We start from the raw sequence: 16,269 nt of genomic DNA on the forward strand, positions 1-16,269 counted from the left end.
TTTATTTCAGTGCACCTTTTATTCGATATGTGTAGTTGTATAGTAATAATTATAATGAACATGTAATACATACTTTAAAGTAAAATAATACTTGAACAAAATTAACAGTATGAATAACTTAAAAAGACGACAAAAACTTTGACAAATTTAGATGACCTTCATTTTCTGAAAATGTTTATCGACGATCAGCCATTGGAGTATGCGCACCTACAATTAGAAATAAGGTCATGGCTATATGTAGATTTAGGAGGACGTTATTTCATTGGCTATGTTTAAAGTCAAAGAACAATATCAAAATTGCTTATCGGAAAAAAACACATGCATAGATCATTCTTAAGTAAATTTGACAAGCGACATGTCTGAAAATGTGAATAATGATAATTATTTGCAAATAATGGTTTTTAGAAGGATCAGAAGACTGCTTGTATTTTCTGTTTAATCTTGCAATAGATTTGCATTCTAAACAAAGAACTACTGATTGCTCGCACAGAACTTGCCCTTTATTCTTAATTATTCAATAGGTATCTTCTGCTGAAATAAGTTCACGCAGTAAAACTGGTTTTAATAAAATTTATGTTAAACTACTTCTGTGAAGTTTAAGGCAATTCATCCGCTTAAATTCGCATTAAAATGCTATATGAATACTGTTGATGATGATTAACATAATGACAACAGTATTCATATAGCATTTTAATGTGAATTCAAGAGGATCATCATCATCATCATCACCATCACCACCACCACCACCACCACCATCGTCATCATCATCATCGTCTCCATCGTCGTCGCTGTCTTCCTCGTCATCATCGGTAGCAGCAGCTGCAGCAGCAACAGCGACACTACACCTAACCTTAAAGTGTTTTTATATGTAGATTGATAAAAGAACATAACATAAACTTGTGACATAAGTACATCTCTTGTATACGTATTTTCCTATATCATGAATTTGTAGTCCTAGTCTCGCATATTCACATTTCTTTTTTGTAACATTTCATTAGAACATGTGTACTTGATCAGCAGTGACCATGACATTGCACTTGTCTAAATAGCTGTAGTGTTTGAGCTTGTACAAGGACAACCAAGGGTATTCCATGAACTCAAGATGATCAATAAAGCAAATAAAGATCGCTGAATTTTGCTTTGGAGTTAATTCAAATTTTCAAAAAGGTATAAATTACCAGAGCCAAAATTGAGAACACAGTCTTTAGAACAAGCTGTGCACAAAGAGGTTTTATTATACGTTTTCTACAGTATTTTTCAATGCATGCGGCAAATGTATGCCCTTCAAGGTCTGTCTCACGCGGCTGGTATGTTTACTGTCAATTGAAAGCAGGCAATAAATAATGGAAAAGGATATCGTTTTTTTCTCATAAATATCAGCTGACAACTTCTTCGTCCTTTATGCAAACACTTTACCAATCGCCTAATGTTTTGTTCTTTTCTAATGCTTTAAAACAGAGTCGAAGTTTAGCTCTTAAAATAAGTTAATTATTCTGCAACTTGGAAGATGGATGATAATATGCATAATTATTATATAAACTGTGACTTTTATTTTAAAAATAGATATTTCGGATCTGCTCGTGATACATATTTGATTTAGAAATACAGTCATGGGTTTCTGTTTGTCAAAATTACGACGTATTGATTCAATTACCCATATATATATATATATCAACAATCTCAGAACAATACATTTACCTTTTGCAAAACATTTGTAAAGCAAGGTTATAAAATGTCAGAACACGTGAGCTCGAAGGGGACCAAGTGATTTGAAATTGAAAAATAACAACGTTTTTTTATTATGCTTTATTGTCAACGTATGAATATAAAAATATTTCCTTTATATTTTGCATTCCATTGAATAAAAATAAAGATTTGTCTTTTGTACACATAACTGAACACTGCCTGTTTGATGATGTTTAGCTCCTTCATTACTATTATCCAGTATGATCATCAGGTATCAATTGCTTCTGACACAAACGCAATAATACAGACTGAAATAAGTTACCAAAAGCGCATGCACCCCATTGTTTAAAACTTCGATAAATAGCTACAAAGCTACTAGTGTTTTTCAATATTTGTTCAAAGTGTGCAATGAATAAACGCAATCATTGACTTTTGTGACATTTTATCGTGTTATTCGCATTAACATTCAAATGGAGATTTTGCAAACAATACATTTATTTGTACTTGTACGTGTAACTATCAATTGAATGTAGAACTCATGTTTTTGGACCAACATTAGTTTAATATGCATTTGTAAACTCTTATTTAATCATCATTTGATATCGAAGTTACAGAAAAATACAGTTATAGTTTAGATATTATTATTTATTTATTTTATTTATTTATGTATTTATTTATTTATTTTTTATTTATTTATTTTTTATTTATTTATTTTTTTATTATTTTTTTTTTGGGGGGGGGGGGTGGGGGGGGTGCGTACCCACACCGATTTATTCAAGAAAAAAAGAACACCGACGACTAAACCACCAGGCCATCGAGACTTGTCTTTGGGCGCTGATTGGAGTGGAGCCGAATCTGTATTTTCAAATTTGAGTTACCATTATTTTTACTCAAAATTTGGACTTAAAATAAACTTTTTATACAACTTTTTAATTTCGCTCTGAAAAGATGAAACAATATTTCCCTCTCTTATTCATGTATTTATTTATTATGATTTTTATATATTTTTGTTTCTTTTCGTGTTCAACTTTTGTTTTTGAGAGGCCCATTTTATGATGGAATACTTTTTTCTTTCTTTTAACAGATTTTAAGTGCAATGTAGAAGTATCTAATATATTTGATGTGGCCATGACATTAAATACACAAAGGAATATATAAATAGCAAAACTAGGACTTTTAACAAAGATTATTGTGTAGAAAAAAGAACACCGATATTACTGCTGAATCGCGCAGATATTTTGAAGGTTTAATTTGCTTTATTAAAGCTCATATTTAGAACAAATCACCTATAATTTAAAGATTTATGTAATTATGGTTAAAAATGAGGGCATGTATGTTTTTGCCAAAATAACGACATGTCCCACTAAGATAGTATTGTTACTGGTTATATTTATGATCTCAGAACAATAACAAATGACATTTACAATTCATACATGAATCGTGTCAGAAATTTGCGTTGGCCCAGGCAATACGATATTACATAACACCTGCTAAAATATCTTAAATTACGTTATTGAAAATGGATGTGTTAAAGCTTAATGTAACTCAATGTCATTTGAGTACACCTTGCAATAAAATACTCATAAATTTAAAATATTGAATGCATCCAATGACTATGTTCATTGAATCAGTTATCTAATCCACGTTTAACGCGTAGCTTGTAATTATGATCAAGAAGAAGTTTAATTTAATATTGCAATTAATGGACATATGTCCAAAAACAATTTTTAAATTGCAAGGGACATTTTTTCCAAACTGTTTGAAAATACAAGTAAAGTACATTCCTACTAAGACTGATATAACCCTATCATGGAATCTTCCCGAAAGTTGCGTACGAGCACATGTTTCAGACAAGGTTTATTCGATCAAAAGGCTGCCTCGTTAACTTTCACTTAAATAAAATGCAATCCACTCGCTTTTAAACTCATTAAAATACTAAATACTGCTTTCATCGTATTTGAACCTTGAATAAGGATTCATGCAGGTGCAATACTCAATATACACACATACATATATTTAAGCATGTTGGAAAAACAGGGCATTCCAAATATTAAACTAATAAATTCTATTCTACTAAAATTAAGGTTAGAATTAAGACTGTTTTGCCCCTCTCAAAACGAAAAAGGATGGTAAACTAAAATGAGGTCATATTTAGTAGTCATCATCATCATCATCATCATCATCATCATCATCATCATCATCATCAAATAACTTTACATGTGTTCAATTTATTATTTAATATCAATAGTAGCAATGTAGTAGCAATGCATAAAACGCGGAGTTTCGCTTCGAAATTGATAAATCAATACGATCCGGCAAACACCGGCAATAAATCAATACGATGTGGCAATCATCGGCACTACCGATAATAAAACCCTCCGTGGAAAACGATCAACTCAGTGAAACTTGGTGGATTTTAGCGCGGAAAACGAGTTGCGTACTCGGTGGAATTTACTTGTAAACCTACGGAGTTACCGAGGAAAGTTGAAGTTCCGCATGGAGTGGAGTGTAGCATCAACAGAAAAATCTATTAAAAAATAATATTTTAGTTGTTTTGCTGTCATGCTAGACCGGCAATATCATTTTCCAATTTCTGACCGGCCTTAAGTTGGTCACCGTTTCGTTGTAGAAGGACAACGGCAGTCCCGTTTTATTTTAGCAAATGTCAATAACATCCTAATGCAGGATCGTTACACTTATAAAAAAGGTAATCGACTTAATGTTGCAACAAAGAAATTGCCTATCAAGCAAAACAGGAAGCTGTCAAATGGAGCTGTGCCAATAATGATTAAGTCAAGTTTGAAGTGCAGAGTAGATTTTACCAACAATTTTTTAATGCTTTATCCGTGGCAGTGCATTGTCTGTGAAACTAAAGCTTCAGATAAGGTTGTATATGATATTGAGAATTACTCCAAACCTTATAAGTAACTATTTGGCGTATTCCTGATTTCAAGACACTTATACTTTATGATCTCATTGAGAATCGACATTAAACTCTAAAAGTTTTCGCAAAGGAAATTCTGAGCGAGAATATACTATCTATAGATGTTTATGTCAATAATTATGTTATACAATTGCATGACTATACTCACAAAACGTTTCTAGCCGAAAGCCATTCAACGCTTTAAGCGCTTTGATTTTATACGGTGTTTAGATCTTGTTTGTAAAAGCTAGAAATGTTGTTTTTGTCAAAGCATAATAATATTGACTATGTTATTCACTGTGCTTATTTCCTAAGTTAAATTGCTTTTCACTAATTTGAGTCATGCTGTTAAATGTCACGTTTCCTATAATTATTTCACTGTGCAATCGGCCAGTTTTTCGGTAAACAAATAACGTTTCAATTTGAAAGTGAAACTCAGGTCTTAATTTCTTGAACAATCTTACGTCCTTCTCAAAATTAGCTTATAATAATTGTTTTGGTACTTTTTGTCTATTTTTGGTTCATTTGTAGGGTTTTTAGACTTTAAGAAATAATATAAAGATTTCTGATGAACAACTGTTATAAATAATAAAAAACTTAAACTGGTAAACGAGGAAATCACGAAACATAATTACAGTTAATAACAAGTTTCCGGGATGATCTCAGGCAAAATGTTGCGACAGTACGTTAATCTTCGTCGGATAACGGATCTTCTACTCTGTCCGTTGCATAATCAAGAGCGTACCGAAGTGCGTACATTATTGGTACATTTAGTTTTGTATTCGTTTCAACTTCTTTCGTGTAATTCACGATAGGAAATACTTTGTTTTCCTGAAGGCCGAAAGTTGAAGCTGCTCTTTTCACGACTCGTTCGACAATCCGACTTTTAAAGATATTCGAAGCGTCTTTAGCTGTGTCATTGCATATGTTATCGCATTTTGTGACAACTGCAATCTTTGCAATATCTACAAGAGGAAAACATAGTTTATATGTAAATGGAAAATATTTTCAGGCATTTAAAGCACCGTGAACGCACAAAGATCTATGAATATATCACGAAAATACGACAATTTCAAAACATTCTTTGTTTTACCTTCGTCACATATTACACGAAATGGAACTTTCCTTATATTTTAAGAAAGTACGATATCAGATAATATATTAAGTATACACTATTACTGTACTTCCAATCAATTTTTCATACTATTTTTTCCAAGGAAGATTCAATTCAATTGATGGAAATAACCTTATTGAAATTATGAGATAAGAATAATTTCATAGAAAGTTGTGTTAATTTAAGATAAAATCTAAAAGAAAATACCTCTCGGTACGCAAGCATTCAATCCCTTCAATTGGTCTTTTAGTGTACTGTCTGTCATGATATCAAGATTGAGCATAACTTCGGCGCTGGCAACAAATATAACACAATTGGGTCTGTACTTCGGTGTTGCCGCTTTGGTGGTATCTAAGTTGAACTGAAGTTTAAGCAGATTTAATTTAACAGATACCATTATCAACAATTAAGGATTAAAGAAATTCACAACGCAGTATATCTGAAGAAGTGAATAACTAATACCTAAGTTTGAATTATTATCAAATTAGTGTTGTTTTTTACATATAATATATAGGTGAATAAAACAGGTCTTTATGGTAACGTTAACTGACTTAAATTGAACATTCACCTGGTGGCGAATTTTTATTTCTCCGTTGCAAACACGTTTCAGATCTGCTTCCGAAATGCCACTGCATTTATTCCCAGATCGAGAGAAACCCATCGTATCAAAAAATGTAACCGACTGAAACATGTCATCGGGGCCAGCTTTTGTACCATCAAACTGCAAAGAATTTTCCAAATAATTAGCTCAAATAAGAAAAAACTATTGTGCAGTATCTATACAACTCGATAGGATTAAATTCATTTTGACTTTTTTCTAAGAAACTAGAGTTTTGCTTAAAACGCGCTTGTCGCTTCCATTGTTTGGTCATGGGAGAATAATCAATAATGGACATGAAATTAGTACTTTTGGACTCGAGATGAACACACATATGGGTCATCTACTGGTCCTGACCACCCTGCATACTAAGAATGAATATAATTGGTCTAAGTGTGAAATTCCTGGGTCCAATCCTTTTTTTAGTTATTGAGCGGAAAGAAGTGTGACATACGGATTGGTGACCAACAAATGTATTTTTCACCTGAAGGTCACTGTGACCTTGATCAACTGGCCTGCAAATCAAAATCTTCAATAAGGGTTTCATGATAAACTGGCATACCATGTATGAAGTTCCTATACGCAAGCGTTCTATAGCTATTGAGCGGAGACTGTTTTTTACCTCACGGTCACCATGTATGAAGTTCCTTAGTGCAAGCACACTTTAGTTTTTCTACTGAAACCGTTTCTACACCTCAATGTCACCTAGACCTTGACATCTGACCTATTGATCCTCAAATCAATATTGGTCATCTTATAGTCATGACCAACTGGCGTGCCAAGTATAAAGTTCATTAGGTCAAGTTCTCTTTAGTTATTACATGTACTTGATACTGGTTTTTCCCTCATTTCACTAAAGCCTTGACCTTTGACCTACTGATCCCTAAATCAATAGATGACATCTACTAGTGATGAACAATTGGCATATCAAGTATGAAGTTCCGGGGTTCAAGTTCAAGTCCTAGTATTCTTTAGTTATTTAAACATTTTTCATCGCAAGGTCAACGCTACCTTGACCTTTGATCGGCTCATCACAAAATCATCAGGGGTCATCAACTAGTAATGACCAACTGGCATACTAAATATGAAGATCCTGGGTGCAAGTGATTTAAATCTATAGGAGGGATTTATAACTACGGTATTGCTTTCTGCTATGTGTACCACGTGATACACAATTTCCAGGAAGGTAATACAAAGAAATGTAAACACTGGCTATTTCTGATAAGTTTTTTGCAGTAACATTCACAGAAAATGATGTTCCTGGTGCAAAGTTTCAGTCAGAATTCAGTTGTTGAATTAAAATGACGGATAAAGATCTGCCGAGGTTTTACTTATCTCTTAAGACCATAACTAATTCACAGGTAAGCAATTTATGCAATCCATGCATATATCCATGCATACATGTTTGCATTAAAGTAAACGTATACTACTGTATAATATGGTATGTTGTAGGTTTAACATAAAATATTTAGTGTAGCAGTTGCATAGGAATTATTTTATATATTGTAATATTGTTTCTAGCCCAGAATTTAGATAAACATGCATATACAATTGGATATACATCAGTCGGTCAGAAACAGGTACACTTTCTCAGTCTTATCATTCAGCTAATCTTGCCTGTGTGTCCTTAAATGTGTATTTGTTAATATATGATATCTACCCAGATACTAAATGTGTAAACTAGGTTTCGATGTTTTATGATTTACAAGTTATTTACATTTGTTTTGTTTTTATATATTGATATCAATGTGTTGTCAATACAGAAATTCAAATATAATGCTAAATACATTCTTGTTTTTCATTATAGTGTATTTATTTAATTTCAGTATGTCTGTGCATGTCGCTTAAAATTGGTGAAATGTTCAATTTGACTTTGTTTTATCACCCATGAGGAAATACTAATTCGCCAGGCTCTAAGATGTGCGCAAACTGTGAGACTATGACCATGTCACTGTCACTCTTGCTCCCTTTATCCAAATCCGACAGAAATGTTATAGCACCAGAACTGCAATGCCCATACAGTAATTCATTTCAAAAGAGCTTTATTTGTGTACAAAGAATACAGATTCCCTTACAGCAAACAGTACACTCTGTCTAACAGATTGATATAAATGACTAAATTGATGAATGGTGGTGCCAGTGTAAAGTTTATATAGATTAACATCATTCAGAAGCTGCTCAAACGACAATTGGTCTCTTTCTTTCACAGTATGTCTACCCTATTCCCTTTTTTGGACTCTTTTGAGTGGAATCCGCTTCACAGCTGGTCACTGCATTTAAATTGATTTTAAGCCTCGATATTAATTGTTTTAATCAGTGTTGATGTATTAGTATATCTCTTGATCTATCCAGTTCTCCAGCTATGCTTAAATAGCAGGATGGGGCACTCCGCTACTCTTTTCCAGCATCCTGCTGCCTTCTTACTACACTCTGCTATGCGTTTTTGTTTGAGTCAGTTTTCAGAAATAAGTATAAAAATAATAAACAGTCATAACTTTGACACTAAAGTTAAGGTATTTAAAACAAATTATTAGTATTGAAAGTAGTTAGAACACCTACACAATGAACATTGGCCCATGCAAGTGCCTCATAAAGGCTTAATCAATGCGCATCAAAAGTACCCCTTCTAACCTAGTACCCTGCCCTTTTCAAATCCTGGCTCAAACACTGATCACTTGAAAACACCATAACTACTTAGATATGATCAGTAGATACATTTAGATTAATGACAAACATGAGTGAGAATGTTCACACGAAAGGCCATTTTTTATTAATTGGTTAACGGATGTTTTTGAAAAATGTTGGAAGGGTGCTGCAAATAAAAGGATTTCATACTCATACTAATTATTTTACAATACATGTACATGTATTTTTCATAGCGTTTGTGAAGAAACCCAAAACCAAAAGATCAAAATAACAACAAACGGAAAAGACATGTTCATAGATACATATGAATGCCATTTAAAATACTTAAGTACGTTTTGATTTCTATGCAACACAATGTATTCAACGCCTCAATATAATAATGAATATTGATATGTTCAAATACTCACTTTGTCATACACATATGTTTGGCTTTACAGTCCAATTTTCTCTTCTTCCAATTTCAAATTAATGTAATCATTATATAAGCATTTTATACACTTCCACCTTAAAATAATGTCACATTTTAAGTCAATATTATTACAAACTTTCAGTTTTACTGTCAATTTTTGTTGATGTTTTTTGAAGCACATCCTGACAAGCAAGAGTTTTCCTGTTTGCAACACGATTTCCACATATCAACCTTACAATGAATATGCCTGTGTCTCCTCATTGCTGGGCACTACTTCTTTTCAACAGAAAAAGCACAATGTAACAAATTTCGCTGACTCAATTATTTATTAAATGGGATAAGGAAATGTAAATAATAAAAATGACTTTATATTCAGTAATTAATTCTTAAAAGTTAAGATATTTTTCTGCAGCTTTAACAAAATTTAAGTTACCCTAAAATATGATTACTTGAATAGTAGTATCCATATAATTTGTTTAACAATTAATGCCCCCTGGGATAAACACAGGACAATTTATTGTATCAATTAGTCTGGTTTATATGTGATTTGTTACCATTGATACAGGCATCAGCCTTGATGTTAGTTATACCAAGTTTTTGGTATGTTGAAAAGGTGGGAATTTATTTTTTTTATATGATCTCAGCTCAATTGAGGCCGCCATTTTGAAAACAATTTTTAAAACTGCATCCTTATGTTGCAAAGGAACAGGCAACAGGTTTAAAATTATTTCATGTGCGCAAAAAAACAAACTGATTTACTTTTTTCGAAATAATTGGGCGGCGGATCCGTTAACCAATTTATTAAAAAAAAAGGCCTAATGGTCTTCCTTAATTTTATAAAATTATGGATATATACGCATACAAACATATGGCACAATTCCTGCAAGACGTAATCAATCTGAATAGTGTGTGTTTCTGTATTTAGGTGAGTTGAAACTGATTTTTCATACTGTAAAAGAGCCTTTGAAACTTCAAACGATGTATTCTTTGATACAGATGTTGCTCTTAGTGTTAGGGCCTTTCTGTTTCGGGAATATTTATAAACCTGCCCTTAAATCTTAAACATATTGTAATCACTTTGTCATCAAAGTTTAGGGTCTCCATGGATGGTCCTCAGAAGGTCCTTTTTCTCTAACAAAATGTTTACTGCTTATGTATGTCCACTTTTTAATTTAGCAACTTTTAAATCCTCTCGACCACGCGCACATATTCACCTATTGTATTTTCATTTGTTTTAGGTTAAGGGAAAAGTATGAAAAATATATCCATTTTGTGTTATAACAGTGTTCGTTTTAAAAGACAGGCAATAAGTCCATACCCAATCCAGTTAAAATCTTCGTTAAACAGAGGCCAGGTCGTACAAAGGTTGTACTACCTGTTACAGTTGCTATTCAGTAAATCCATTTTTAGCATATTGGCTGATTAGAAATCCCTCCTATCGAGCTATATCCGTTTTTCACGTAAAGGTCACCGCTTCCTAGGCCGTTGACCTTCTGATCCCCAAAACAAAAGGGGTTATCTACTAATCACGACCATAAGGCGTAGCAAGAATGTAGGTCCTGGGTGCAAGCGTTCTTAAGTTTTTGAGTGGAAACCATTTTTCAACTAAAGATCGCCGCCAACATCGTTTTTCTACTGATATCAAGATCAAAAGGTCAAGATCAAGATCATCTACTACTAGTGACCAACTTGCATACTACGAATGAAGTTATTTTGCTCAAAGGATATTCAGTTGAAGAGTGGAGACCATTTTTTCAACCTAACATCACCGCGACCTTGACCTTTTACCTTTATCGCAAAACAAAAGGGGTCATGTACCTTTATCGCAAAACAAAAGGGGTCATGAAGTTCCTGGATCTAAGCGTTCTTAAGTTATTCAAAGGAAACAAATGGTGACGTGCGGACTGATTGACTGACGGGCAGTGCTAAAACAATATGTCTTACCATTCAATCACAGCTATATTATATTATAAAGTTATACATTTATTTACTTTTACTGATATGTTTGATTAAGTTTATGAATATGTATTAATAAAAATGCTTACTTTAAGTGTGTTATTAGTGATAAATCTTTTAATAAGTGTGAAGTTGAGTTACATTTAAATTAATGCAAATCCCAGGAGTCTCCTTTTTTCGCTCACCGTAGCTTAAGTTAAACGTATATGTTGATAACTTGTGCTAATACATGGTCCATGTTAAATATTTGGTTACTGTGCTTGTCTCTGAAGTTTACCTTGTACTATTTCTCAATACAACGCGAATGGCTAACTATGTGACGGACATATTTGAATGAGTCGTGATAGTTGATGTATGCTTAAACAGTACGTTGAACTGTTAATAATGATGGACTCATCCATTTTTCTTAAAAGGGGTAATACTTATTGTATGAATACAATCATAAATATTAGCTTGTAGAGTGGTTCTAGATTGATTCCGCAATGTCTGAAATATGAAAGAACCATATCGATATGATGTAATAGTGGCGTCTGTGATATAAATATGATACGCTCCTCGTGTTGACAACAATTATCCGTTGGCTTTAAAGTACTGCACTGAATGCTCCAATGCGATACTAGTACAATATAAACTTGCTAACAAAGTCAATAATCACAACCAATAAACTATGGATATGATTGTTGAGAGCATTTGCGATGTGTATCATACGAGTTGTAGAAAGAGTTTTAACCTAGAAATGTAGAAAGTCAAAAAATCAAAACAAACCTAAATGGTTTAATCACAATTGTAGCCATGCTCGAAACAAATGCATAAGGCAAAATATTTGTACAAGTTACGATAATGTGACGACAACGGTGAATTGTTAAGTCAAACAAGCAAATTCTATAAAAAGACAATTAGAAGTTCATACAAATCATTTCAAAACTCGAATGTTACCAGACTAAAATCATTGAAAACTTCGAATCCGCGGATATTTGGGGAAATTTTAAACGGCAAAAAGAAGCCAAATATTGCTGCTAGCCTTAGTGATTTAGGAACTTATTTTAGAAATGCTAATGTTGATGATATGAACAATAATACCGGTATACCAAATACTGTCCAAAATAATCATTCCAATGCAAATAATGATGAATTGAATTGTGATATTTCTGAAGAAGAAATTAGAAAATCTTTGAAAAGTGATTAAGCTAGTGGAATTGATAACACTCTTAATGAGCATATCATACACTCTCTACCACTTATGAAAGATAGTTACGTTAAATTGTTTAATATTGTACTTAAGTCTGGTTGTGTACTCCAAAATTGGACAATAGGTGTTATTAACCCTACATTCAAAAATAAAGGATCAATACAAGAGCCGTCAAACTTCGACCAATTACAATGTTAAATTGTGTAGGAAAACCTCTTACTTTTACGAGTATATTAAATTATAGAGTTCAAACATGTAGTGAGAATTATGATCAAATTAACCAATACCAGGGTGACTTTAGAAAAGCTTATTCTACTGTTGATAACATGTTTGTGTTTAACTGTATAAATGAACTGTTGCAAAAGCATAAGAAAACATATTTTGCTCTCTATAGACCTTGAAAGTGCATTTGATACTATAAATAGACCCTAACTATGGTCTAAGCTGATGTCATACAATATTAATGGTCGGTTTATAGATATTATAAAATCTATGTATAATCAGGCAAAATCGTGCGTTTCTGCTAATGGCAAAAGTTCAAACTACTTTCCGTGTTCCATTGGTGTTCGTCAAGGCGACAATGTATTGCCATTATTGTTTTCTTACTTTTTAAATGATCTGCACCAATTTTTCCAAAATAGCGCTATTTTGCTTGGCGTTAGTTTTAATAGTCACCCATTAGGTAATAATTTGGTCGCTAATCTGAAATTATTTATACTTGTGTATGCTGATGACATTGTTATTCTATCTGAAACAGCCGAAGACCTACAAAAAATATTTCCGAACAATATTGTGACCAATGGAAACTCATTGTCAATACTACTAAAACAAAAATTAAAGTAATACAAAAAGGCAGAAGATGTAATTATTACTCCATTGGAAATAGTTGATAATAGTTAATAGTTTTAAGTATCTAAGATTAGTATTTAGTAATAGTGTTTTTTCTATAGAGCTTGAAATATCAAAACAAGCACTTCTGGCTATGTACTGCCTTCTAAGCAAATGCGAGCATTTAGCTTTTCAGATTGATATGGAAATAGATATATTTAATAAAAGGATTAAACCTTTACTTTTATATGGAACAGAAACAGAAAAAAACTGAAACTTACAGACTTATTTTTGAATAATTGGTATAGCACTATTGAAACTACTAGCAAATGTAGTAACAGTTTCGAACCAAGGCAATTTCGCGCGTGAGAAATTTCGCATAGTTCAATAAACGTTAAGGCCCCGCCCACGAGTTAGTACGTATAATTTATTACATACCATATGGAAAGGTTTGAACCAGTAATATTTACATACAGATAATACAACCTCTAACTAGGATATAACATAGTCATAAAATGCATAATTTCTTTAAAAAAAATGGAATTGATGATAACGATAAAAACGTAGGTAATCAAATTATTTCGATTCGATTGATATATGTTTTTTTGTTTCACGCACTTCTTGGAATATCAAGGCAGAGCATTTTGTCCACTTATGGGTAGAAATTGTTTGCAGTTATACAAAATTCCAAATTATATTTGTGTTGATACTATAGTGAGTTCTGGGTTCTGGGCAATATCAATTCCAAATTGACCTTTTTAGGTTAAGAAAAGAGTAATATAAAACTATGCATGCTTTGAATCATGGGTATTCATCATCGTTAAAGTGACACTCTTATTCAAATTCAATACATTAACATCAATTTTGACTAATAAACTTTTAACAACTTACTAAATAATGCATTTATGAAAAATAATTATTACTGATAACCGTAATATTGTAACCGTGTTTTTAATAGCAGCAAGCGCAAACATACAGATTGATTGGTGAATGCTAGAAGATTTACTGTGATCTAATAAGGTAGACATATCCGGGTATTCGTATAAACCATTGTTATCGACATTTTTTTCATCCATTTGCAATATTAAAACAATATTATTAATTGTGGTAAACCTTATTTAGGAGTAAGAGTGCATCTTTAGCTAATGTCGATGATTAACATAGTGTTGGCTCTGAACTGACATATTTTCGCCATTTTAAAGGTTAAGGCATCTTGTGTAGCTGATCCGATCCCGATAAATCTTGCACGATGGCACATGTGCAATGCGGTTTTACACACTTCACATAAGTTTCATAAATGGTCGTCCAGTAGATGCATAATAATGGCTGCGGACGGACGGGCGGACGGATGAGGGACTAACGAACAGAAGAAAATGTATAAATCTATGTACTTCCACCGAAATCTTCGGCGAGGGATTATAACTTTACGAACATAACTGAGTACGGATAACCTTGCACACACTAGCATAAAAAATATTCGAAAAACTCACTTTAAGTGTCCCAAGTCCTGCGACGTTTTCGCTTTTAACGCCAACTAGGTCGACCATCCGCCCACGTGAAGTTGAAAATACTGAGTTGATGAAAGTTGATTTTCCAGCTCCAGCATGCCCAACAAGAGTTATTTTGAGATCCTTTATCTTGTGTTTTTTTATGTTGATTTTTAAGTTGGTCTCAGCCTAAAATAGATAGTTATGTATCGCCTCTTAAAAATAGAAGATAGTTGATACTTGATCAATAAGCCATGTCTTGTCGGCAAAACGAGTGTAAATAGCTTCCAAAATCCCGACACATTTCCATTTCATTTTGAACTTATTATGATCGTTAACTATCCCCAACATACCGACTCCATTGCGTTCATATACACTTCTCTCCATGGTTGAAGTGGCTCGGCTTAAGTTCTTTCTGAAGCTTTTGATTCATCTCTTAAAATGAAAAGAACAGTATTAAAGATGCGATAAACGACACCGAGCGCAACGACTTCCCAGATTTAGTTCACGAGTTGCTATATCGTATATACGGCCTGTCTTTTATATTTAATATAATAAGATATTTAATATTACGATAATATGTTATATTTTAGTTGTTGTGTACGGTATAATACGAGCTGTTGTATGAGTGTTATAAATATAAAATTTTCTTTGTTCGAGTCAAACAAAACATAGAAACCAATATTTCATATCGGCAATGGATATTCATTAACACTATGATTATTTGAATTAAGATTAAGTTAATGAACGTTATTTTAGGGCATTTTGCGGTGAAAATAAATAGAAAACAAGTGGAGCAATTATTAAAATTGCAAGGGCGGACGTAAGTCTGGCATTTAAGAATTGCTTGGGATATATCGGGTAAAACTGTTTTGATAACAAATAGAATATATATATGCATTCTTATAAGGACAATCTCAGCTTTGTTCTATTTATTTATTCACCGATTGATCGCAACGTATTGTCAAAGTTCCTAATAACGAACAATGTCGACGGAGCATTTTTCATAAGTATTCTTGCAAACAAATTTAAGAAGTTTCGATGAAATTTTTGTGCATTGTCTATATCTCAAAGAAAGAAAAATCTGCAGACAGTCAGTCTGTAACTTTGAGCTGATACTGTTGTCCAACTGTAACATGGTGTAGCAATCAAGATGCATTTCAATCTTGCTGCAGGTCAAAGTATATTTTCTGGTATTTATCTTAGATTTCAATAATCTTTTTTAAGGAGCATGCTTGTTAATGAAGCTGGAACATTTACAATATTTTTATTTGATATGAATCGCCAAATATATTTCAATAATTCTTAAAATTATATTTATCAATAAGCCTTAATTAGTCAATGATTCCCATTGTGAAGTGCTAAACGAAAGAAACAACTGTACATACGTTTTGAGCTAATTAATCCTCCCATTGTAGAATTGAAAAAGCAGA

At 32.7% G+C, this 16,269-nt stretch overlaps 1 protein-coding gene across 3 annotated transcripts; it reads right to left on the reverse strand.

The window, feature by feature from the left end:
- LOC128241540 (interferon-induced protein 44-like) lies at window positions 1-16,269 on the reverse strand. 3 transcript variants are annotated; one of them, XR_008262386.1, is made up of 7 exons: window positions 16,225-16,269; window positions 15,190-15,271; window positions 14,840-15,025; window positions 6,292-6,444; window positions 5,931-6,084; window positions 5,245-5,574; window positions 1-207 (listed from the first exon to the last, which is right to left on the reverse strand). XR_008262386.1 is itself a non-coding variant. In XM_052958524.1 (6 exons), the coding sequence occupies exons 2-6, from the start codon at window positions 15,205-15,207 to the stop codon at window positions 5,297-5,299; spliced, it is 789 nt and encodes a 262-aa protein (XP_052814484.1). In that variant the 5' UTR covers window positions 15,208-15,271; window positions 16,225-16,268; the 3' UTR covers window positions 866-5,296. The 3 variants fall into 3 exon arrangements, 1 of the variants encoding a protein (XP_052814484.1); XR_008262385.1 differs by lacking the exon at window positions 1-207 and adding an exon at window positions 219-850; XM_052958524.1 differs by lacking the exon at window positions 1-207 and having other exon boundaries at window positions 866-5,574; window positions 16,225-16,268.

Source organism: Mya arenaria, chromosome 7 (genome assembly GCF_026914265.1).
Source record: "Mya arenaria isolate MELC-2E11 chromosome 7, ASM2691426v1".
NCBI classification, from domain to species: domain Eukaryota; kingdom Metazoa; phylum Mollusca; class Bivalvia; order Myida; family Myidae; genus Mya; species Mya arenaria.